The following is a 24114-nucleotide window of genomic DNA, read 5'->3' as shown; positions in this document are numbered from 1 at the left end:
AACTAATTTCATTGCCTTTTGAATCTGAGCTTTAGCTGACTTTTATAGCTAAGTTTTGAAAAGTTGTGGAGATACGGAAAATGTATCTAGTGGAAGGCAATCTAAAAAGTGGAATTTTGTGTTCTTGAAATAGGCTCTGACATGACGAACCAAATGCAGCAGCTGAGCAAGAAATACGACATTAACACTGTCAATGTGACCGTCGGCAAGCAGGAAGACAAGCTGCAGTCCCTGGTCGAATCCCAGGATCTTGTCATCAGGTAGGGGGCAACAGAAAGTTCCGGGCCCATTTTGCTGTTTTAATCTTCTCTTGTTTTCTCCTTGTCTCTCCTTCCTCCTCTGTCTTCTCTCTCATAAACATTTAATTGAAGAACATATGTATGAAAATATAAGTATGAGGGTGGTGTGGTGTGGTGGTACTTTCCTGTATGTATTTCCAGCACTTTCTTGAGGCTAAGACAAGAGAATTGAAAGTTCGAGGCCAGTCTGGACTAATTTAGTAATACTCTTTCTGTCTCCGAGTCTCTGTCTTTTTGTCTCTCTGTCTGTCTCTCAATGTCTCTTTCTCTTACTCTACCTTGCAAGTATGCACATGCACACATGCACACACACTTGAATAAAAAATACCACATGTTGCTATAATGAATTGCTATAATGTTAATACATTTTCTAACCACTATTCACATCAAGAAACAATGTTGATAATATCCCACAAGCCCTCTATGTAAACTTATTGGTTCTATCCCATAAGCACTGTTCTTTCTTCTAACATCAAGATTAGTTTTTTTTGCATGGTTCTGAAGTTCGTAGAATTAACCATTCAGGATGTCCTTGTTTGTGACTGCCTTCATTATTTGATATTGTGATTATGAGAATCTGCTGTGTATGCTCTACTGTGTGAATACACCATTAATACTCTGGTGACTTTGATGGAATTTAGTTGTTTTGATTTGGGCTGTTATGAACATACTGCTAGACACACTTTAGTGTTTGCCTTTTGGCAACGGTATGCATATGCTTTTAGTGCTAGAAAACTAGAAATAGAATTTCTAATTGTGAGATATTTGTGATTCAGATATGTTACATGCATACATAGACACATATAATGAGCGAACATAAAAAAATTTAAAAAAATACAGAAAGGGTTAGTGAAGATCATTGCGTGGTAGACAGCAGGACAAATTTGCTCTGTAGTTCAGAAGTCCTTGTTCATTTCTGAGAGAATTCTATTTGGGTGTTTTCTTAGGCCTGAGCTGTGTTTTAGTTCAAGCATCCTAGAAGGGAGGGAGGATTGGAAACCAGAGTTTCTGCATCCCTTCTCCCTCTGTTTTCAGCTTGTTGCCTTATGTGTTGCATCCTGTTGTGGCCAAGGCCTGCATTGATAGCAAGGTTAATATGGTCACTGCAAGCTACATCACACCAGCTATGAAAGAACTGGAAAAAAGGTAAGCCTCTGTGTCTAGTAAGGTGCAACTCCTCGGGATCATTCCTCTTCTATGTCTGACGTTTCCATTTTCTTCTTTTCCACTTGTGGCAGTGTGGATGACGCTGGCATCACAGTCATTGGAGAATTGGGATTAGATCCTGGTCTTGATCACATGTTGGCAATGGAAACAATTGATAAAGCCAAAGATCTGGGAGCCACGGTGAGCCCAGTCCTATGCAGAATCCCCTCAGTAGATATATGATCGTCTTTTGCTTCTCATTAGTGATTTGCTGGACTACAGCTCTTCCTTTGACTAGGAATTGCAAAAACTACAGAACTTATAGATAGATACATCTGGAGTAAAGCAAGAACTTAGTAACAGTTCTAGAGAAATAGAAGCTATTGTAATAATTTTAATTATTAAAGATTTTTGCCTTTGAGACAGATTTTTGATAAGATTTTGTATTTAGAACTTAGGAAAAAACTTTGGAGTATTAGTCTGTTGTTTAAGTAAGCATTTATACATGACAAAAAATTACTATATATGTAATGTCACTCAAATTAAGTGCTTTGGTTTTTTGCATATATACATACACACACACATATATGTAAATATATGTGTGTTTTGTGATATAAAACTTGTAGGAACTGACAAAAAGTCAGTTGAATAATAGTTGAATTTTTATTTATTTATTTTAAAGATTTCTTTTATTTTCATTTATGTATATATATATATATGTTTGCATGTACATATACATACATGTGTAGATGTCCTCAGAAGCTATACGAAGGTATTGGATTTTCCAAGATCACTAGGGTTATAGGAGGTTGTAAGCTGCCCAGAGTGGGTACTGGGAATGAAGCATGGTTCTCTGTAAGACCAGTAACCACTCTTAAGTACTGACCTATCTCTGTAGCTCTAACAGTTGAATTTTTAACTGAATGAAAAATTTAGCCATTATCTCTAGTAGAGTTTATATTTTTTTCATATACATATATGTGTGTGTGTGTCTGTATATATAATCTGTGTTAATAAGTCTTTGACTTTAAAGATATATATTTGAAAGATATATATTTGATAACTTCAAAAAATAAATGATAGCATATTCACCAAATTGATATCATTAACCCTAGTTAATAACTTAAATGATTAGTCTTCTTAATATTATTGATTCTTCCTGATTTATTTCTTAATTTGCAGATTGAGTCGTATGTTTCCTACTGCGGTGGTCTTCCAGCCCCAGAGCATTCAGATAATCCCTTGCGATATAAGTTCAGCTGGAGTCCAGTGGGAGTCTTGATGAACATAATGCAGCCTGCTAGCTATCTCCTCAACGGAAAGGTGCCCAGCTCTTACTGACAAGTATTAGTACCTGCTCCCCCTTGTCTCCTCTGATATTTCCCAGTGTATATCTTTCTCTTCTATTTAACAAGGTCACCTTTAATTTTTCAACCAACCCTAGGTTCATTCTTCCTTCTTGGCTCCTTCTGGAAATGGTTGTCTCATCTTATTTACATATGTAAATACCGGTTATCGTTCAAGTGACTTCAGTGTGAGACATATAGAACATATTTATATTTTCTCTCAAGTGATTTCAGTATTACACACCCCGAGTTAGACTTTGGAATAAGCACCAAAGATAGTTTGGTAGCTGACTGGTATCCCTGATTTCAGAGAATTCATGGCTGGATACAAGTGGCCCTCCATGTGGAATGTTTGGTGCATCAGAGAATGGAATTAACATTTCTTTCATATATGTTATCTAACAGTATTGTTAGTGTTATTTTCATTATTTTTTAATAATGAGATTAAGGCATAAACAGGATGGCTAAGGCCATCGTCTGAGACTCAGCACTGGTTTCAACTAACTGCAATGCCAGTAAAATAGCTTTTACATTAATTTTTTAATTGAGTGTGAAAAATATGTGCACCATAACTGTGCAAGTCATGGTGCATGTCTAGAGTTTAAGAAAATAAGCAGGAGCTGATTCTCTTCTACTATGTAGATTCGAACTCAGGTCCTCAAGTTTAGTGGTAAGTTTCCTTACTAATCAAATCCGTAGCTTCTCCAAAGCCATTTATTTAATCAGATTACTCTTGTGGTTAGGGGAACTGGTAAGACAACTTGAAAATTCCTTTTCCAGATAATAGGTAGGGAGAGAGGAATGAGGAAAGATTTGTCCAAGGTTATAAAATTACCGTGATCTAGGAGTAAGGAGTTTATATCCATAGGGGGAGTACAGTTAGTAACCACACAATTTAGTTCTGAAAGGATTTACTAAGACATAAGATGAGTGCTTCTGTCAGCCATGGTCATTCATGTATGTGGTATCAGCGTGAGTGACAGATGTGGTGCATATTCAATGATAATGAAAGTTTGAAGATAATGGATCCCTAAACCTCATTCCTGAAGATTTTAATTTGCTCGACTTTGGGGAATTTTTAAATCTCTCCAAGTGATTTTAAGAAGCACTCTAACTTGAGAATGAGTTAGTAACCAGAGGATCATAGCGTGCCAAACATGACTAAGCCAGCAGAGAATTTTAGAAGCATGCTTTAAGATGAGGAATGGTGTAAATGTTGATTTTATTTCCTCAGATGAAGGGATGAGGTGAGAGTTATACTCAAGCTCTATGAGTGTATATATGGCTTAGGTTGAGCACAGAGCATTTCCTTCTCTGTTCTAACTTCCTCTAGGCCTAGAAGTTTCTATAACAGTCCTGTAATATGAATTAATGAAGCCATGTAGGTTGTGATTTGCCTAACAGCAGACTTATTGGCATTCCCCAAGTCTTGAGCAAATATTAGTGGTAGAAAGAAGTTAGTGCTCCAGAGAGCTCAGGAGAAACAAGTCTCTGCCTGTAGAACTGGTGGTTGTTAAATTTCAATTCCCCCATCCTCTCTCCCATCCTGAACTTGCTTTCTAAAATGGAGGGCATTCATCCCCCCCCTTTTTTTCTGACATTGGAAGATTTGAAAAGAAAATAGGATGCTTTTCTTTTCTCTGCTAGAATGATACTTTTTCAAGGTCTTGTTCAGATTTCCTCTTGTAGAGTTTCCTGGCCACTTCAGCCTTTGTTCGCTATTCTTTTGTCTGAACTCAATCAGAGTGTCTGACAGGTAAATACTTGGATTGTCTGTGTCTAAGAGATTTCCGTGATTCGAGTCTATAGATCTGTCCCCCAATCTTTATTGTTAAACTCCTTAAAAATGTCTCTCACGTTCTTGCCCTTCTGTCCCTTCTGCCATCATTCCCTCTGCCACTGTCATCCTGAGTCACAGAATGAACCTTACAGAACTCAGAACCGGAATGATGAAGATAAGTGACCTCTCCGCCGCTGGTTTACAGTTGAACCCTTAAGCCTCTCTTGTAATTAGAAAGGGTCTATCCATGAGAGCAGATCACACTATTCTGTGTTCTTGTGGTCAGTTCTAGTCACTGATATTGTTCTGATTCTTAGCAAATATGACTTCCTCCCCTGTGTCTGGCAGTAGTGACTAGTCATCTCTTTTTTCCATTCCTAAATAGATGTTGGTACAGTGCCCAGCCTTGGAGAGTGGGAAATTCATACATGTGGAAAGGAAGCCCTGCCTCTTTTTTAGGAAATCAGGTTACCCATTGCTCCCTGTGCCCATAGTCACTCTAGCATGGCTTTTAGAAGATGCACACATATCAGGACTCTTTTGAAAATACTGATTGAGAAATAAGCAAAACCAAGAAGTTCATGTGATATAGTAGAAAGAACACAGGCAGTGTGTTAGGTAGCTAGGCTCAAATCTGTTACTGTGTGACTCACAGCCAGTTTATACTTCTAAAAAAAAAAGAATAATTAACATGGACTAAAAATAAGCACATAAGGTACCTGAAAGACTGAGGGTCCCTAGTAAATAACAACTTGCCCCTTTACCATGCTAAATTTCTTATTAGTTTAATGACGAATCTTACATTAATCCTAAAGGCAAGAGAAAAGAGACCACTGACTCAAATCACCATGGCCAAATTAATTAAAGCTATTCTCAATTAAAGCAAGTTATTATTATTATTATTATTATTATTATTATTATTATTATTATTATTATTGATGTACACAGGCTGGGCTACCGCCTTCTAAGGCATGGTACAAGAGGTCAGCATTAGATAAGAGGAAGACAAGGTTTTCATAGCTCAAGGAGGAATGGATTTCCAAATGAGGGACTTGCTAGGGAAAATTGGTACTACGGTTACAGAAGCAGGACATAAGCTTAACAGATTAGTCATGATGACCTCCTGAAACAAAGGCATGATCACAAGGTGATCATAACAAGGTAGTCATAACCAACAACTGGTCATGACAAACTTTTGAAGCAAAGGTACAGTTCAAGATGGTTATAATAACTTTCTGAAACAAGGGCATAGTTGCCATTTCCTGGAACAGGAAGTAGAGCTCCATTTGTAGTTAAGGTTTTAAATGTGACAAAGCCCAATTCTCAAGAAACAAAGGTTTAATCGTAAGCAGGAATGACCTAGTTTGTCTTTACTACAAGATGCCTTTCAAGTTCAAGGTAAGGGCAGGCGGATTCATCACTTATTTTGAGGATTTGAGTGTTTGTTCTAAATTAGATGCCCGTGATTCTCATTGGTTGGGTATGTGTATGAAAAAGAATTGGCCTCAGAGAAGCCTTCAATCACAACATCTTGGGTCATGAGCTGTGCTTTTGCTGGGAGTGGGTCAGGGGTGCAAGCATTGTCTGAGCAGAGAAAAACACATGTCTTCTGCAGAATGGACAGAGGTATTTTGAAATTCTAAACAAAATATAGAACTGGACAAGGCTCATTTTTGAGCCTAGAACACTGGTCATTGTCTACTGATATCAAATGGTGAGGGGAGTTACTATGGAGAGGTCTTCGATTGTTTCAATTTTATTTGCCAGTTAGAGAATTAAAAGGCAGGAAAACTCTAGAATGTAGAAGAGAAAAATCTCAAACAAGGCAGACAGAATCAGCTGTAAGACTCAAACTTAAGGACAAAGGCTGCCTTAGGCAAACACCAGGTGGCCACCAATGAATTCAAAAGGTTATAAGCCACACCAATGAAAAGTAACTAACTCATGGTGTAATCTAAAGCCTGTACCCTGAAAAAGTATAAGGGTGTGGGCCTTTGTTCTTCGGGGTTGCCTCTGTCCCGATTACAGGGTCACCCCAATGTACTGGATCATTAAACCTCTTGCTTATTGCATTGATCTCCATCTCCATGTTTTCGTGAGCGGGACCTCCTAGAAGTAGATCAGGTCCTACACAGCCAGTGAAAGAAAGTCTTTTATTAGTGGTCAGGAACCATGCACGCGACCAGGCACTGAGAAAAACACTCTGCAAAGTGTGTGTGTGTGTGTGTGTGTGTGTGTGTGTGGTGGGGACCATGGCAGCTCCAAATTCAGTCTTTTCATAAGAGAAGACTAGCTAATAGGAGAGAAAAGTCTACAAGATTTTAAGCTTTCTAGCTTTTGCCTCAGGTCAAGGAGGGTAATGAAGAAGCCAACATCCTGGAGAGGAAGTTACTAGCTGTCTTAGAAGTTTGAAATCCGTATTTCAAACCTGGCCACGGCTCCTCTCCGTCTGTCTACTATGAGGGAATCCGTCTAATTCTTAGTTTCTTATCCTCACACTGTTAACTGTCAGGTTCATTGACTGTTAGTTTATCTAAGCAAATCAATAGCAGTCAGTATACATTACCTGATTTTATTTACAAGAATTAAATGAAACTTGCTGATTTATTTTAGGTTGGTAACTTTTTCTTTCTTTTTGTTTTTCCCCCTTATTATGCAGAGTCTATTATATAGAGTCTATTATGTACATAGTGTAGGCTTGCCTCAAACTTTTAGCAATTCTCCTGTCTCAGCCTTCCAAACACTGGGATTATAGTTTTTTACTACAATGCCTGCCATGATATTTTCTTTAAAAGTCATCCTGATCTTCAATTAAAGAAGCAGGACTTTAGAATAACCTTAGGTTAGAGAAGCAAGATGAATGCAGAGACCACCTCATGGCTTCTTTATTAGGTTGCTTTTAAAACTAGAATCCTATTAGAAGAAGTTCAACACAGTCTAAAAAGGGGGCTCTGAGCAAATTAGATAGGAAGCATTCTTCACATTCTTTAGTTTCTTCCTGAGGTATTCTTGAAGGTACTCTGCAAGTGACCTTTGCAACTGAAAAGATTTTACCCCACCCATCCTGGGGTGGCTGAGGTCCTTTCTTTCTGGAGGTTATGTATAAATTAGTTTCCATTTTTTCTCTTGCACCTTGGTTCAGGGGAGCTCATCTACAAAACTATTCTGAGCACCACTGCATTTAGCCCACTTTCCCTTGGGAAAAATCCCTCTGAACCCTGGCCACTCCCCTGTCCAGTCTTGGTTTGTGCAGCTTTTGAAACAACTTTGTTTCCACCAAGACAAAGTCCAGTTAAACAGTGGCCTCAGCCCGAAGTTTATCATTCCAGAATGCTTTTCATTATCTCAAGGACAACCACAGACTTCACACTCTTAAGAGGAAATGCTATATTTTAAAGTTAAACACAAAATAGTGTCTCATTGCACTTTGTGTGCTGGGGACCGGAGGGAGGTTCTGGGGAATCAATACTTAGCTTCTGACCAGAAGTACAGCAGTAAGTTGTATGTGAGCTTTATTGTGTAGTCTTGGCCTTGTGTCTGTTGTGAAAGGAGGTCCTCCTTCTGCTGACTCTTCAGTACCCCCCCCCCCATCTTATGCTCTAAGTTTTATGCAGATGCAGGTGATTGCTGAACATTCAGTACATTTTTTTCTCCCAATAAAGAATGAACAGATGAGAATTGCACCTTATTCACTGTTTTCCTTGTTCTCTCTAAAACTTGTGAGATCTCTGGCACATACAAAATGACTAGTCAGTTAATGATAGTTGGGTGACTGAAAAGTACAAGACTAGTGTCTGATATATTCAGAAGAAATGTGAGACCAATGGAAAGAATATTGCCATTGTTATCAGAGCATACAAGCCATTGAGTGTGCACTTGATGTGATTATATTACAAAAAAGCAAAACAATCCACCAACCAACCAACCAACCAACAAACTAACCAACCAACCAACCAACCAATGAACCAACCAACCAATGAACCAACTAACCAACTAACCAACCAACCAACCAACCAACCAACCAACCAACCAACCAACCAACTAACCAGCCAGCCAGGCAGACAGACACCAGACAGACAGACAACCTGCCAGCCAGCCAGCCAGCCTAATGCAGACAAAATGTAAGATACTATTTTAACCAGGAGCAAGAGCCAATTAAAAACAAAACTTTTGTCTAGAAAATAAAGTTTATTAGGATTTAGAGGGCTAGAGGAGCCTGACAAGAGGAACAGCTTGGCTAATGGCATGCTAAGTATCAATTGTAGTTTTATCAACATTTCCAAAGTTCTGTTCTATTAATTTCTTTTGCATAATTAATGCAGACATGCCCAGAGGAAACAGACTGTTGTGAACCCCAGCTATTTTTTCAATCTTCCTCAGGTTGTGAATGTGACAGGGGGAGTCTCTTTTCTCAATTCTGTCACACCCATGGATTACTTCCCAGGCCTAAACTTGGAAGGGTATCCTAACAGAGATAGCACAAAATATGCTGAGATTTATGGAATTTCATCTGCCCATACATTGTTGAGGGGAACACTGAGATATAAGGTAAGTGCTGTATTTTAAACACAGTGCTAGTTTTGATATAAGTAGTGCATATGCTCATTTTTTCTAGTAGTTAAAACGAGAAACCGAGTTGGGGGTCTATATTTTCTTTGGAGATCTCTATTAAGTTAGTTGCTTGACAAATTCATACTTTTATAGAATTTGATCAGGTTACACTCTTTCTGTAGTACTCTTTTTTTTTTCTTTTTTTTTTTTGGAGCTGGGGACCGAACCCAGGGCCTTGTGCTTGCTAGGCAAGCGCTCTACCACTGAGCTAAATCCCCAACCCCTCTGTAGTACTCTTAATTGCAACTCTTATCCTTCCTAACTTCTACTCACCCACCCCTTTTTCTACTTGTCCCTTTCCAAGATTTATGACTTGATGTTTTTGTAATGACCCATTTAATTTAATCAGGGCTGTTTGGGTAGTCATAGGATTGGGACTATATCCCTTAGGGAGCCTCTTCCCTTCTCCCTGCCCTCCAGCCCTTATATTCCTTTTGCTCTCTCTTCTGCAATGTTTTATGAGCTGTGGAGGGATGGAATAACAACTGTCTTGTTTGGAGGTGAACACTCAAATGTTGTTTATTCTCATATTCTCAGAGCCCAGTGCAGCTATGACACATTCTCTCCCACCATAGTCCACTGGTTTAAAAGAATTTTTTTTTAATTAAATGCATTAGGACACCCAACTCAAAGCAGCGAATTTATCATATTGACCCTTTAAGGATTGGAAGCACCTAGGAGGACAGCTTTAAGTATAACTGACTCCTTAGTTTCTTAGTCTTGTTAGGGTTACTGTGGTCTCAGGTTCTGTGCAGTAGCAGACAGCTACCATCTTCCTGTTATGGCCTAATAAGGTTTCAATCTAGATTGAGTACACACTGCATCTTTCTCTAATAGCTAAAAGCATACATTTTGTCTTGTTAGTTGCAGTTTATTTCTGAGGTCAGTGTCCTTCCTCTGTTGTGTGCCTTGAGAACGTAGGGTGAGGTTTGTGTCATTTAAAACACATGGACTGGGCTGGAGAGATGGCTCAGAGGTTAAGAGCACTGACTGCTCTTCCAGAGGTTCTGAGTTCAAATCCCAGCAACCACATGGAGGCTCACAACCATCTGTAATGGGATCTGATGCCCTCTTCTGGTGTGTACATTATATATTGTGTATTTATTATATATAAAATAAATAAATAAATCTTTAAAAATAATAATTTAAAACAACAACAACAACAACAACAAAAAACAACACATGGACTGAGGCTCGGCGAAGCGAAAGGGTTAGACAGACTTCTCAGAAACAAATCTGAAATGTTTTCCCAACCAAAAAATAGGGACTTAAAGGGATCCCAGGTGAGAAGTTATAAGAACGTTTAAAATTAGAAAACCAGATAACAGAGCCCTAATATGGCATTCTTCTTTTCTTCTGTACCCAGATCTTCAATGTAGGGTGGGTTCTCTGCTTTGGGGGTATAGATTATTGTTCCTCTCTTCACAGAAAAGTAAAATAGAACTAAGTTGATAGAGTAATTTCCCACCATGTATCAGGTCCTGGATGGATCCTTAGCATTTAAAAACAAAACGTTGTAATAAAGATGAAATCTGACTGTTCTATTAAATGATATTCTGTTAAACTGAATTGTATAACTCACCAGGAAACTAAGCCCTTATGCTGCTTGAACATACCATACAACATAGTACTGAGAAAATAAAAATAAAAAAGTCTTTTACACAAACCAGTTGAATTATCATGACAACTGTTAATATTGATCCCATTTCAGCAATGAAAATTATTACCAAGATAAACCCCCCCCAAAAAAAAAACAAAGAAAAAAAACCCCTTAATTAGTTGTAAAGGCAGATTCCCTCTTCAAGAAAAAAAAGGGGGGGGGAGGGGGCTAAAAATGCATTTGTCTTCAAAGGGAAAATATTCATTTGCTGCTTATTAATTCTTGCTTCAGGGATATTCCAAAGCTTTGAACGGATTTGTGAAGTTGGGACTCATCAACAGAGAAACATATCCTGCCCTCCGACCTGAGGCCAACCCTCTCACGTGGGTGAGTATTTTCAGAATCTCGTGCTGTGTGGTTCACATGCACCTTTTGAGATGGCTAGACTGAAAGCTCTGCTTTGCGCTGGGCCAAGGCATCCTCTGTCTAGCTTGTGTATGTTGATGAGTTCTCATGAATCTCTCCTCCCGCTTCAGTGCTTTGGATGATGGAGAAAGTGATGGGCTAAAGTACCTGGCCTGTTCCTACATTCACTTACTCCACAGGATCATTTCCTGAGCAATGGAGATGTCTTCACTCTTTGCTTTGGACTCTGAGATTTTGTAGTTGTGTAGGTGGTGACAGGTCATTTGGACCAATTGAGCGTGATATTTAAGAGGATGCTGGTGTGAGCCTTGTCGGTCCTCTCACTGTGCCATTTATGGCTGCGAGTAATAAGCTTGTTACCGAGTTTTAGGCATTTCTGTCTCATGCCTAAGTCCTAGGAAGCAGGGAACTCCTGGGTCATCCCAGGATGCCCTTAGAGTCTAGAACACATGGGACAAGCTTGTTGCACAACATCAGATTGTAAACATTTTAGACTTCATGGGCCAAGTAGTCTCTGCAGAGTAATCTAGTACTGGCAGAAACAGTGGGTGAGCTCTGTAGGTACAACTTCCAGTGAACTTTATTTGTTTAAAAAGCAGGAAATGAGCCATACTGAGCCTGTGAACCAACTGTTCAACTTCTGATCCAGACCATAACTTCCTTCGGGGACCCTGGAAAACTTTTTATTTAGAAATAAGAAAAATCCGTGGTCACTCTTTTAAGTGTTCCTTTGAAATTCAATTCCCTGTGAGATCTTTCTCATCCATTGAAGCTACAAAAGAACTCTGGTTGCCACTGGCAACCACAGCACTAAACCCCTTGTACTTTAACCTGCTTCACATTGATTGCTACAGGGTGCAGGGATAGGAGTTTACAATGGGGGCTTGAGTGGAAAAACGTGTTGGGGAAGATACATGACCGGAAAATGCATTAGTGTTTCTCCTTTTTAGCATTAAATATTTATTAAGGGTTTTTTGTTTGTTTTTGGTTCTGGAATCCCAAGCGTTTGTGATGCGTATATGTATGTGTGGGTGTATATGTATATGTATATGTATATGTATATGTATATGTATATGTATATGTATATGTATATGTGTATGTGTATGTGTATGTATATGTGTATGTGTATGTATGTATGTATGTATAATTTTTGTCTTAATTTTCTATTTCGGTTATTTATCACAAACTTGAGGTATACTTGATGTCCAATGTCTTGGTTGGTTTATTTCTCAGATATATGATGTTTTACTCTGTATGGACTTAGACTTTTCACATTCATTTTTCAACAGAAACAGCTCCTGTGTGACCTAGTTGGGATTTCCCGCTCCTCCTCATGTGAGAAGCTTAAGGAAGTTGTCTTTACAAAGTTGGGAGGGGACAGTACCCAGCTAGAGGCTGCTGAATGGTGAGCACCAATGTTTTCATTTAGGTGAAAACATATTGGACCAATGATTAATGACTTAGTCATTTTTGGCTAAAGAAAGGCCATGACATGGACAGACCCAGGGCTCCAGCTGCATATGTAGCAGAGGGTGCCAAAGGAAGGAGAATCTTTTGGTTCTGCCAGGGTTGGACCCCCAGTATAAGGGCAGGTGGGGTGGGGGGGATAAGGAGGGGAACACCCTTATAGAAGAAGGGGAGGGGGATGAATTAGGGGGCTTATGTCTAGGAAACCTAGAAAGGGAATGACATTTGAAATGTAAATAAAGAAATATCCAAAAAAAAAAAAAAAAGAAAGAAAGGCCATGACAGACTTTGTATTTGTCTTTGATGAATTATCTGTTTATTGGCTGATTAATGGTCATTAGTTGGCCTGATAGACTATAATTCATTAGGTTTATATTGGGTTAAAAAGTAGATAGTGAAGAACCGTGATGATTATGACCTGGAAAATGTTTATTTTAAAGCATGTTGTCACTCTGTTCCTGGATCAAAGGGGATTTCTCTGATTTTCTGTGGCTGCAGAATATTCATTTATGTGACTATGGTATACTTAATGTGAGATACCCAATCTGTAAATAACTATAAATTAATCATAAATGAGCTTGTAACATGCCATGCCTACTCTGCTCTATGGAGCGGTGTGTCAGGGAGCCTAGGATCTTGAAGCTAATGAAGAACATCCATAGGCTGTGTACTAACAGCGACCCTGTGCTTTTCAGGTTGGGCTTACTGGGGGATGAGCAGGTTCCTCAGGCAGAGTCCATTGTGGATGCATTCTCCAAGCACTTGGTCTCAAAGCTCTCCTATGGTAGGTCATGAGTTTTCTGTAAACATTGCTGAGGATGAATCAGAGGAAAGCTTGGCCAAAGGTTCAGTTTTGAGAGCAGCAGTCATGCAGTAAGTAAGAAGGAGAAGTGTGAGAAGAGGCAATGATAGAAAATTCTTAGACAATAGTGAATTCAGGAACGACTGGGAGGAAAAAGAGCTTTCTATTTAATGTATCAAATAAATACCGAAGCAGTATTTGGGGAACAAGTATCTGTTTGCCAGAGTAATAGCCTTGTCAAATGAACGGACTACTGGATACTGGGAAAGGAATACAGTCCAAATTCCCATTCCCTTGAGGTTTTCACTTGGTCTTCATGTGTAAAGCATCATAAATAGTTGTCTAATGAACACATGTAATTGGTGGGAAAACCGGAAGGACAGAGAAGGTGAAATAAAGTTATAGTTGAGCTATGATGATAATTCAAGATGTCTATATTTATTTTAAGGCCCCGAAGAAAAGGATATGATTGTGATGCGGGACAGCTTTGGCATTAGACATCCATCTGGACATTTAGAAAACAAGACCATTGATCTTGTGGTTTATGGAGACTTCAATGGCTTTTCGGCAATGGCTAAGACTGTGGGGTTGCCAACAGCCATGGCAGCCAAAATGTTACTCGATGGTAAGTTCCCTTTGCATCAGGGCTGAGCCTGGCTCCTCTTTACGTTCAAGTCACCTAGTGCCTGGACAGCAAATAATTTGCTTTATTGAAAATGAGCCATCTTGAGGATACCTGGCTAGGGGCTACACTATGGTGAGGAAAGTGAGTAGGTCCTGGCGTGAGACCAAACTTTCATCCAGCTCAGTCACAGGACCTCAGAATGGTGGAATAGATGTAACTTAACCCCTGTGGGCCAAGGTCTCTTCAAATTGAATGTCAGTTATGTCATTCCAAACGTGGGTTTGTTGCACCTTTTCAGTGAAACAGCATAGAAGGCTGCCACCACACAGAGGGTCTGCTTTAGAGTGGTTGTTCTGAATTAGCAGAGGGTGTTCACTTGTAGGTCATCAGAATTATTGTCTGTGGTTTAACTCTTGTATGTTAAACCACATACATGTTATCTACAATAGGCTTTGTGGTTGAGTGGTATCTGTAACTCTGTTACCTCCTGGCACCATGACACAGTGTCATAAAGCATATCACTAGCTTGGACAATGTCCAAATTCTAAGTATCATGAGGCAACACAGGAGGAGGAAAAAGGGTCCCAAGAGCAGGCAAAGGAGTGAGGAACTCCCTACTCCCACCATGAGGAGTCTCACAAGAACACCAAGCTACACAACCATAACAAATAGGCAGAGGACCTAAGGCAGACCTATGCAGTTCTGTGATTGCTGCTTCAGTCTCTGTAAGCCCTGCTTAGTATTCTGGTGGTACTTTCAACCTGTCTGGTTCCTAAAAACCTTCTTCCACCTCTTTTGTGGGGTTCCCCAGACTCCGGCTAATGTTTGGTTTTGGGTCTCGGCTTGTGCTTCTATTACCTGCTGATTGATGCTTCTCTGATGATGATTGGGCTAGGCACCAATCCATGAGTATAGCAGAGTATCATTAGGAATCATTTCATTGGCATATTTTCCTGTCATGTGTAGGCCTATCCTAAGTCTCTGGGCTATCCAGCATTTGGTTCCTGTATCTCCGGGCAGTGTCACGCATGGGCTCCCTCTTGTGGCATGGCTCTCAAGTTAGATCAGTTGGCCACTCCTACAAGTTCGGCACTGCCTTTAGCCCAGCACATTTTTGTAGGCAGGACAAATTGTAGGTGGAAGTTTTTGTGGCTGAGTTGCCATCATTGAAGGCTTTGCCTGGCTACAGAAGATGGCCAGTTCAGGCTCTGTATCCCCCATTATTAAAAGCTTTTGCTAGGTTCATCATTGTAGATTCTAGGGAATTCCCATTGCATTAGGTTTCCACATAGTCTCCCAAATACCACTCCCCCCCCCTTTCCAGTCATCTCTCCTTTACTTTCTCCCTCCATCCCTTCCACACCTGATCTCTCCCGTTCTCATCTCAACCTTCTCCAGTTCAACCATGAACTCTACTTTATTTCTCATTCCCAGGGAGATCCATGTGCCCAGCCTGCCCTCTTGAGCCCTCCTTGTTACTTAGCCTCTCTGGGTCTAAGTTGAGACTTTCTTAAAAGGATTTCAAGTTTTAATTCTCCATGCTCTCCCATTATGGTCACATACAGATTGAACAGCATTGCTTTGCAATACAGTACTATTTGGCCCGAGGGTTCTTTCTATGGATTCTTTAACATAGACCTTTAACATCACCTTTAAATCAAAAATCAAAACTTTGTTTTCTTTTAGGTGAAATTGAAACCAAAGGCCTAATGGGACCATTTTCAAAGGAGATCTACGGGCCAATATTGGAGCGGATTAAAGCAGAAGGCATTGTGTTTAATACACAGAGCACAATCAAGCTATAAATGGGGATTTATTTTCCTAGGCATCACAGCTGTTACCTTGTATATGACAAACGTGCTTGCTGATATACTGAAGCTGATATGAAGAATATGTTTTCTGGAAGTTTATGCAATGGTGTTTTCGAAACTCAAATCTCTAAAGCTTTTAGAGTAGAAGATTCCAAACATCATAGGAACCTTTAATAAGTCTCCTGTGTCCTTTTTGTGTGTATGTAAAGGTGATGATGATCATAGTTTGTTAATTTATTACACTTCCTTTTTCCTGAGGACATATCATCAGCAAATGCAGTTGTACTATTTTTTCCCACTTCGTGTAGTTATATTTTTGTATTTTTCAAATTGATTCCGCTATATACCTTTTAGACTGACATATCGAAGAACGGTCGCAAACGTACTGCCTCGTGCCTTTTGTAAAGTTATGATTTATTTAGTAAATCATTTTGAAAATCATTTTCTCTTGAAGTTTTTGGAAAATGGATTGATACAATAATTTTAGTCCTCCTTGAAAATCTTTAACACCCTTCCATGATAGAAACAAAACAAAACAAAGCAACCACTGCAAAACAAATAGCAAAACCAGAATGGAAAGGAATGCCCTTGTAAAAGATAGCTATGAAAATCCCATAATTTGTATCATACTTAATGAAATAATACTGAATGGTTTTCACTTAAGAGCACAAGTATGTTGTCACTTGCCCTAGTGATTCAACCTGTATTGCAGGGTTAGATCAGCAATTAGGCAAATAAATAAATAAATAAATAAATAAATAAATAAATACATAAATAAACTCTAGGGGTTGGGGATTTAGCTCAGTGGTAGAGCGCTTGCCTAGGAAGCGCAAGGCCTTGGTTTTGGTCTATTTGCATAGAATCTTCAATTAAACAGGAAATCCAAGAGCATAGTCAAAATAATACAAAAGAACATTTGAATTCATGAATTCAGAAAAAATGCAGATTCAAGAATAAGTTTCTGACTTTCCATAAAGTATGAATGAGTGAGCCAAAAGTGGTTTTAGAAAAACAATATCAATGGCATCAAAAAAAGTAGAACTGAGAAGCCAGTGACACTCATGTTTTTGTTCCATTGTCTTTTTTAAAGTGTGCTAAAACAATACAGCAAAGAAAAATAATCCTTTTTCATCAAATGAGGATTGACAATCTGGACAGAAACAATGGAGTTGGACCACTAGCTCATAGCATACATAAGAACTGACTAATGATGGGTCTAAAAAAAAAATCTAAAGAGAGTTAATACTGTAAAAATCTTAGAAATAAATGTAGGCATAGGTCTTTATGTGTTTAAATTAGGCAGTGGTTTAAGCCATTGAAGCAAAAATCACAAGCCCCAGAAGAAAAAACAATAGACAAAAAATTGGACATTAAAAAGAAATTGAAAACTTTTGAGTTTCCAAGGAAACTCATAGAACCGCAGGGAGGGGAAAAGGGGTGGAGTGAGGGTGGGGGATCATGTGTATGGAGAGAGGTCAGGGAGAGTCAATGGAAATTGGGGATTGGTATAGTTGGGGGAGGGGCACCGCTAGGATGGCCAGAAACCTGGGATAGTAGAGGCTCCAGGGAGTTTATGAGGGTGACTGTAGCTGAGACTTCTAGCAGTGGGAGATCTTGGAAACTGAAGTGGCCACTTCTTGTAGCTAGGTAGGACTCTCAGAGGAAGGATAAGGACACCAACTCACCCACAAAACCTTCAGTCCAAAATATGTCCTGCCTACAAGAAGTGCAGTGACAAAGATGAAGCAGTGACTAAGGCAATGGCCAACCAATGACTGTCCCAACTTGAGACCCATCTCATGGGCAAGAATCAATCCCTGACACTGTTAATGATACTCTGATATGCTTGCAGACAGGAGCCTAGTCTAGAGGTTCCACCCAGTAGCTGACTGAAACAGATGCAGAGACCCACAGCTAAACATTAGATGGAGCTTGGGAAGTCTCATGAAAGGGTTGGGGGAAGGATTGAGGGACCTTGATGGGATATGAGGGATTCCACAAGAAGACCAACAGCATCAACTAACCTGGACATGAGGGATCTCAGAGACTGAAACACCAACTGGAAGAGCATACATGGGCAACACCTAGCCCTCTCCCCCACATATGCAGTATATGTTCAGCTTAGTCTTCATGTGAGTCCCCTAACAACTAGAGCAGGGGCTGTCCCTGACTCTGCTGCCTGCTTATAGATCCTGTTCCCCTAACTGGGCTGCCTTGCCTAGCCTCAGTGGCAGAGGATATGCCTAGTCCTGTAGTGACTTGATGTGGCAGGGTGGGTTGGTACCCAGGAGGGCTTCCCCCTTATCAGAGGAGCAGGGAAGAGGGGATGTGGGAAGTAGGGCTGTATATGTGTAGGGACTGGAAGGAGAGGTGGGGGCTTTGATTAGGATATAAAAATGAATTAATAAATAATGGAAAAAATCATGCAACCTGTCTTCCAAATAACCCATAAAATTAGATTTATTTTTTGGTAAGTCATTTATTAGGGATGCATATGTAGCTAGCATATATAAAGAGCTGTTATAACTCAATATGAAAAAGATAACTCAATTTTCTTTTGCACATGTGTGTGATATGCTTGCAAGTAATTATACACATTTATGTGTGTATAGACATATTCTTTATGCATGTGTGTGCACATGGAGGCCTGACCTTGAAGAGTGTCTATCATGATTACTCTCCACCTTAGAGTCTAAGACAGAGTCTCTCACTTGAATCCAGAATGCCTTCATTCTTCTAGTCTAGCCAGCTAGCTTGCTCTGGGCTCTCTCATCTCTCCCTTTCTTGTGCGGTGATTACTTGGGGGCCACCACGCCTGCCTTAATTTTTTATTAACATGCTTTTATTGATTTAGAGATTTCAAATAATGCACCCCAATTAAATTCACTCCAGTCCTCCCAGGTACATTCCCACTCTTATGCCCTCCCCCAAAACAAAAGAAAAAAATACCAAGTTCAATTGTGTTGCCTGTACACTCACTGGAGCATGGCCACACTCCCAGTGGGCAGCCCCTTAAAGAATACCGAGTCTTTCCCCACCCCCACCTCTGCCAGAAGCCACCAACTGTGAAGAGCTTTAGCGTCAAAGACCTCCTGTCTAGATTCTTTCTGTCTTCCTCCTTTTTCTTCTTCCTTCCTTCCTTCTTTCTTTTTCTTTCTTCCTAAGTCCATGATCTGTGCTGCTGCCTTGGATTATAAAGGACAAGGAAGTTTCTTTTGCACAGGTATTGATGGTTTGTGGGCTTACGGTTGAGAAACACAGGAAACTTCTTTAACAACCTACCCCCAGCCCCTATCCCCAGCCTGGATTTTATATGAGTATGGGGGAATCCAAATTCTAAGATCAAAGTCCTCACCCTTGAATGACAAGTACTTGGCTGATTTATCTCTCCAACCCCAACATGGCATCCTTCTGAGAGTTTGAGAAAGGCATTCTTTAAGACACCTTTCTGTCCAAAATATCCCCAAACGGATAATTGGTTAAGGTAAATGATTCCCTTTCCTTTAATGGAAATATAGTTATCTTCATTATCTGTGGTGGGATTTTCCCCACTTAGGTGTTGTGCAAAATCCTACAAAATCTCTCCTTTATTTTGTGTACTACTTTTCTTTACTACAACTGACATTTGTTAACTGTTTGCAATATAACTTCAGGTATCTGCCCCGAATGCCACTTCAAAAGGCTTACAGGAAAATGCTGTTGTTTTTGCTGAAATAAATGCTAGTAGCTGAGAATTAACTAAATGCTCTCTTTTTAAAAAATTTTTTTTTAACTTTAGTAATCTTTCCTGATTTTTATTAGCTATCAAAATTACAAAACACTAAAGGGTCCTAACAATTGTTAGGTAAGTTAAATAGGATGTGTCTCTACAATTTAAGCTGTTACTACAGTAAAGTACCTTTCCAGTTTTGTTGATTGACACTGTATACAAAATGAACAGATCACACATACATAAACCCTAGGGTCTAAGAGACCCTGGTGAGGTGGCATGAATTCCCCTCTCAGCTCTGAGTGACAATGATTCTGGGCTGTTGTCAAGCAAACCAGTCATGTACAATGACTCTAGTAAACTCTAACATTTCTTCTGAGCCTGGTTCATGATAAGGTTGGTAGAGACCAAAACAGCCCTGCATGGAAGTAAGAGAAAATTTACATCTTGTTGGCTTAGCAAACTGTTGGCAAACATTTATCCTTTCTTCAGACTGATAGAAATACTTGAAAGAGACAGAAACAAAATAGAGTTGATGAAACTAGAAGAGATGTCATAGAACACAGGAGAAGACTGAGAGAAGAGGTGTGTGGGAGAACAGGCCCCACACCTCCCTTGGTCATTGAGGTAGAGCTGGCTCTGGTGGCATGAGAGTGGGAAGCCTGGCTTGTCCCTGAGTAGGGGCAGTGGTGGAGAGCTGGTCCCATGACAGGAGAGCCAGAGAGGCAGTGCTACCCCTTGCCCTGCCCCTCACCTAGGCAAAGTTGAGAGAGATGGCAGGCTTAACTACACAGCCACCACCCAGGCCCAGATCTAGGGCTTTGAGTTTTCCCACCCCAACATCTACCTAACTTATGAACTGCTGGAGCATGAAGGGCAGGTCCTGCAAATCCAAAGCTGCAAGATCTCCATGACACAGGGCAACAATAGGATATCTGAGAGGAGTCCCAGTGATGATCCAGTATTGGTAGTGTAGTAGAAGCTGGAGGCCTCGGACCAGACTAATGACTCCTTGTAGTGAGCATTTGGAAGTTAAGCTGTTTGGGCAACAGGGTATACTGTGTGATACATTGTGACATACTTCAGCTTACACAGCAAGATGGTTCTATTTATTTGTTTTATTTTTATTTATTTATTTATTCATTTATTTTTTTATGTTTTGGTTTCTTTGGGTGGAGGTAGGTTACAAGTGTAGAGGAAAGATACAGAGGGAGAGGATGATGAGTGGATTGGGTACACAGTGTGAAATTCACAAAGAATCAATACAAAGTTAGAGAGACAGAGACAGAGAGGCAGAGGCAGAGGGAGAGAGGCAGAGAGAGGCAGAGAGAGAGAGAGGCAGAGAGAGAGAGCGAGAGAGGCAGAGAGAGAGAGAGGCAGAGAGAGAGCGAGAGAAAGAGAGAGAGAGAGAGAGAGAGAGAGAGAGAGAGAGAGAGAGAGAGAATATGTTCTACTGATAAAATGGATGAATGTCAAGGGACATAGAATGGACCAAAGTCATGCTTTTAAAAACCAATCTGTCATAGGTTGGTGCCCTAAGGACAGTGGCATGGATGTTTCTCTGAATATCACTAAGACTCTAAGGGCTCAGCCTTTCTTTTTGGCTTCAATTTTATTTGTGTTCTCTCTAGACAGTTTCCTGGGTCCTTTTGTATGTTCTCTTGGGCTTCAAACTGGAATATCACACAGCTAAACTTGGGAAGGTTTCTCATTTAATATTATCTAAAAACAAGCAGACAGCACACATTAAAAACAGGAAGTGCATAATTTCAACAGTATATGTTATTTAAAGCAATTACTTAAAATGATAAGTATAATAATAACCTTTGACATTTTAGTGCCTTAATTTTGAGAAGCTTGATGCTGGTAGGTTTTTTAAAAATATGAACAGACAATAAATAAATGAGCAACAAAGATAAAAAGTCTTTGCATTGGCCATCTCTCTGTGAATCGTTCAGAACTATTACAACCGTGGTACTGAAATGAGAGCAGGAATGTGAGAGCCAGGGTGACAGCCATGTATACAATGGTGGAGGAAGCGATTCAAACGAGCCTCTCTGACAAGTTGCTCTAAGGTCATTCTATGTCTGGAGAACTGTTTAGAAACTCCAATGGTGATGGACTAGTTAGAATCTCTTAGGGAGTGCATGAGACATTTCTATTTTGTGCTATTTCTTCCTCCTCCTTCAAACCTTGCTTTTATTTTAAAGATGATTATCTTAATAGGGGGAAACATTTGTGGATTATGACGTAAGGTCAAGGATGTTTAGATTCTTAATACGGGTACAGTGTTTTTCACTTATTTACCTAAATATTTAAAGCTACCTACTGTAACATCTCAACATAGCAGTAAGAAGGAGTATTGTAATGTGCCAGAACATCATACAGTCAGCATATTGGTATTCCAGGTGAAATATTATGCAAACTTGACAATGGTAGGCTAATAAGAGATGTGTAATAAAATACGGTTAGGAATGTCATCAAAATGAAGGTATAACTATGTTATAAGCTATCACATTAAAGATGTGTAGCTACAGATGTAATGGAACAATAAAGTTTTAGTAGAGCTGACTGCTGAAGGCTCACCTGACTAGTCCAGCTTCATTATTTCTGTCTTGTCTTAGAATGGACTGTTAACTCAAGCGTTAAGGCTGGAGAGATGGGGAAGGCTTGTCATATCTTACTGGAACTTTTGTTTTAGTCTGTCTCACGATGTATGTGTCAAAGTCTTTGTAAACTGCTTCATGTATTGGACAGATCGTGGAGGGTACATCACTACTAAATCAACTTAAAGGGGAAAAAAGAAGACTTTGCATCGCCTCTAAAACTTCATCGGTGGAACAAAGGCTAGGCAGAAACCAGATACAATGACAATGGAAGGGACAGGACTGGGACAGAGGACTGGGAAAGCAGTCAAGGAACACAAAACTATCCTTGACTGTTCCTGCCCAAGGCTGAGGATGATGAGCTTTAATCCTGTTCTCTCTTTTCTTTTTTCCCATTTATTAACTTATTTATTCACTTTACATCCTGATCTCAGCTCCCCTCTCCTCCCAGTCCCTGCCTCACACAGTCCCCCATCCCTCTCTTCTCCTCTGATAAAGGGGAGCCCCCTCCTACTGGGTACTTGGCACCTCAAGTCACTGCAGGACAAGGCACATCCTCCCCCACTGAAGCCAGACAAGGCAGCTCACTTATGGGAACAAAATCAGAATCCACAGCAGACAACAGAGTCAAAGATAGCCCCCCTGCAGTTGTTGGGGGACCCGCATGAAGACAAAGCTGCACATCTGCTACATATGTGAGGGGGGCCTAGGTCCAGCCCATGTATGCTCTTTGGTTGGTGGTTTAGTGTCTGGGAGCCCCCGAGGGTCCAGGTTAGTTGACTCTATTGGTCTCCCTGTGGAGTTCCAATCCCCTCTGGGTCTCTCATTCCCTCCCCTAATTCTACCTCACCATGTCATCTCTCCCTGTCACGTCACATGCAATCCCTATATGCCACCCCAGTGACGGGATTATGTGTGTGTGTGTGTGTATACATATATATGTATATGTATGTATATATATGTGTGTGTGTATATTTACATATGTATATGTACACTATGTGTATGTATATATGTATATGTATGTATATATGTGTGTGTATATTTACATATGTATATGTACACTATGTGTATGTATATATATGTGTGTGTGCACATACATGTAAACACACATATATATGGAGAAAATTGCTTAAATGTTACTTCTTTAACTTTCTGCTCTAGGCTCTGAGCTTGAGTTTGGAGCCAGTGTCCTCCAAACACTTTTGGCTGAGGCAGGGGATTGCCTCAAGCATCTAAGTTGGCTTACTTATGATTCTGCTTTCCTCTCTCCCAGTTCTGCATAGCTCTTAAACCCTAACGATAACATAGGATCTCTCTCTCCCTTTTCCATTTAGGACCCTCTGGTCCCAGGCTGTCTTTCTGGCTCCTATCCTCTAGACTAGGTTGGCCTTTGCTTAGACTGGAAATGCTTCTAATTCCCTGCTTGGCTTGGAATCAAGAGCTCCATCATTTCTGGGCACATGGTACTCTTACTTTCTTGGCAACGTTTTGTTAATTCTTCATGGCCAGCCTGAACTAATAGAACAAAACACCTTGCTGTGGGTGTCTGTATACTACATAATTTTATTGCTCAGTTAGAGAAATCATTTGGTCAAGGCCAAGATGCTGGCAGGTTCAAAATCGGGGAAGACCTTGCCCCCAAGCCCCCTGCTCTTTTTTATCGTTTCATTTTATTTGTTTTAACATTTTATTGATTCTTTGTGAGTTTCACATTGTGTACTCCATTCCCATCCATCTTACTGCCCTTTCTTTTTTGTTTCTTTTTAAAGATTTACTTATTTATTATGTATAGAGTGTTCTGCCTGAATATATATATGCCTGTAAGCCAGAAGAAGGTACCAAAATCCATCACAGATGGTTGTGAGCCACTATGTGGCTGCTGGGAA

At 40.0% G+C, this 24114-nt stretch overlaps 1 protein-coding gene across 2 annotated transcripts in view; it reads left to right on the top strand.

Annotated features, from left to right (window-relative positions):
• Nucleotides 1-16354, top strand: part of Aass (aminoadipate-semialdehyde synthase) — a 56666-nt gene extending 40312 nt beyond the window's left edge. For both annotated transcript variants that reach the window (NM_001100963.1, XM_039107271.2), the window contains 10 exon segments: nucleotides 134-260; nucleotides 1335-1445; nucleotides 1538-1646; nucleotides 2628-2768; nucleotides 8952-9119; nucleotides 11074-11169; nucleotides 12498-12613; nucleotides 13371-13459; nucleotides 13926-14102; nucleotides 15789-16354. In NM_001100963.1, coding sequence (NP_001094433.1) covers nucleotides 134-260; nucleotides 1335-1445; nucleotides 1538-1646; nucleotides 2628-2768; nucleotides 8952-9119; nucleotides 11074-11169; nucleotides 12498-12613; nucleotides 13371-13459; nucleotides 13926-14102; nucleotides 15789-15907 — 1253 coding nt within the window. In that variant the 3' untranslated portion in view covers nucleotides 15908-16354.
• The last annotated feature ends 7760 nt before the right edge of the window (nucleotides 16355-24114 follow it).

Source organism: Rattus norvegicus, chromosome 4 (assembly GCF_036323735.1).
Source record: "Rattus norvegicus strain BN/NHsdMcwi chromosome 4, GRCr8, whole genome shotgun sequence".
Lineage (NCBI taxonomy): Eukaryota > Metazoa > Chordata > Mammalia > Rodentia > Muridae > Rattus > Rattus norvegicus.
Note: the sequence above shows the minus strand (reverse complement) of the source record. Positions and strands in the feature narration are given on the sequence as shown.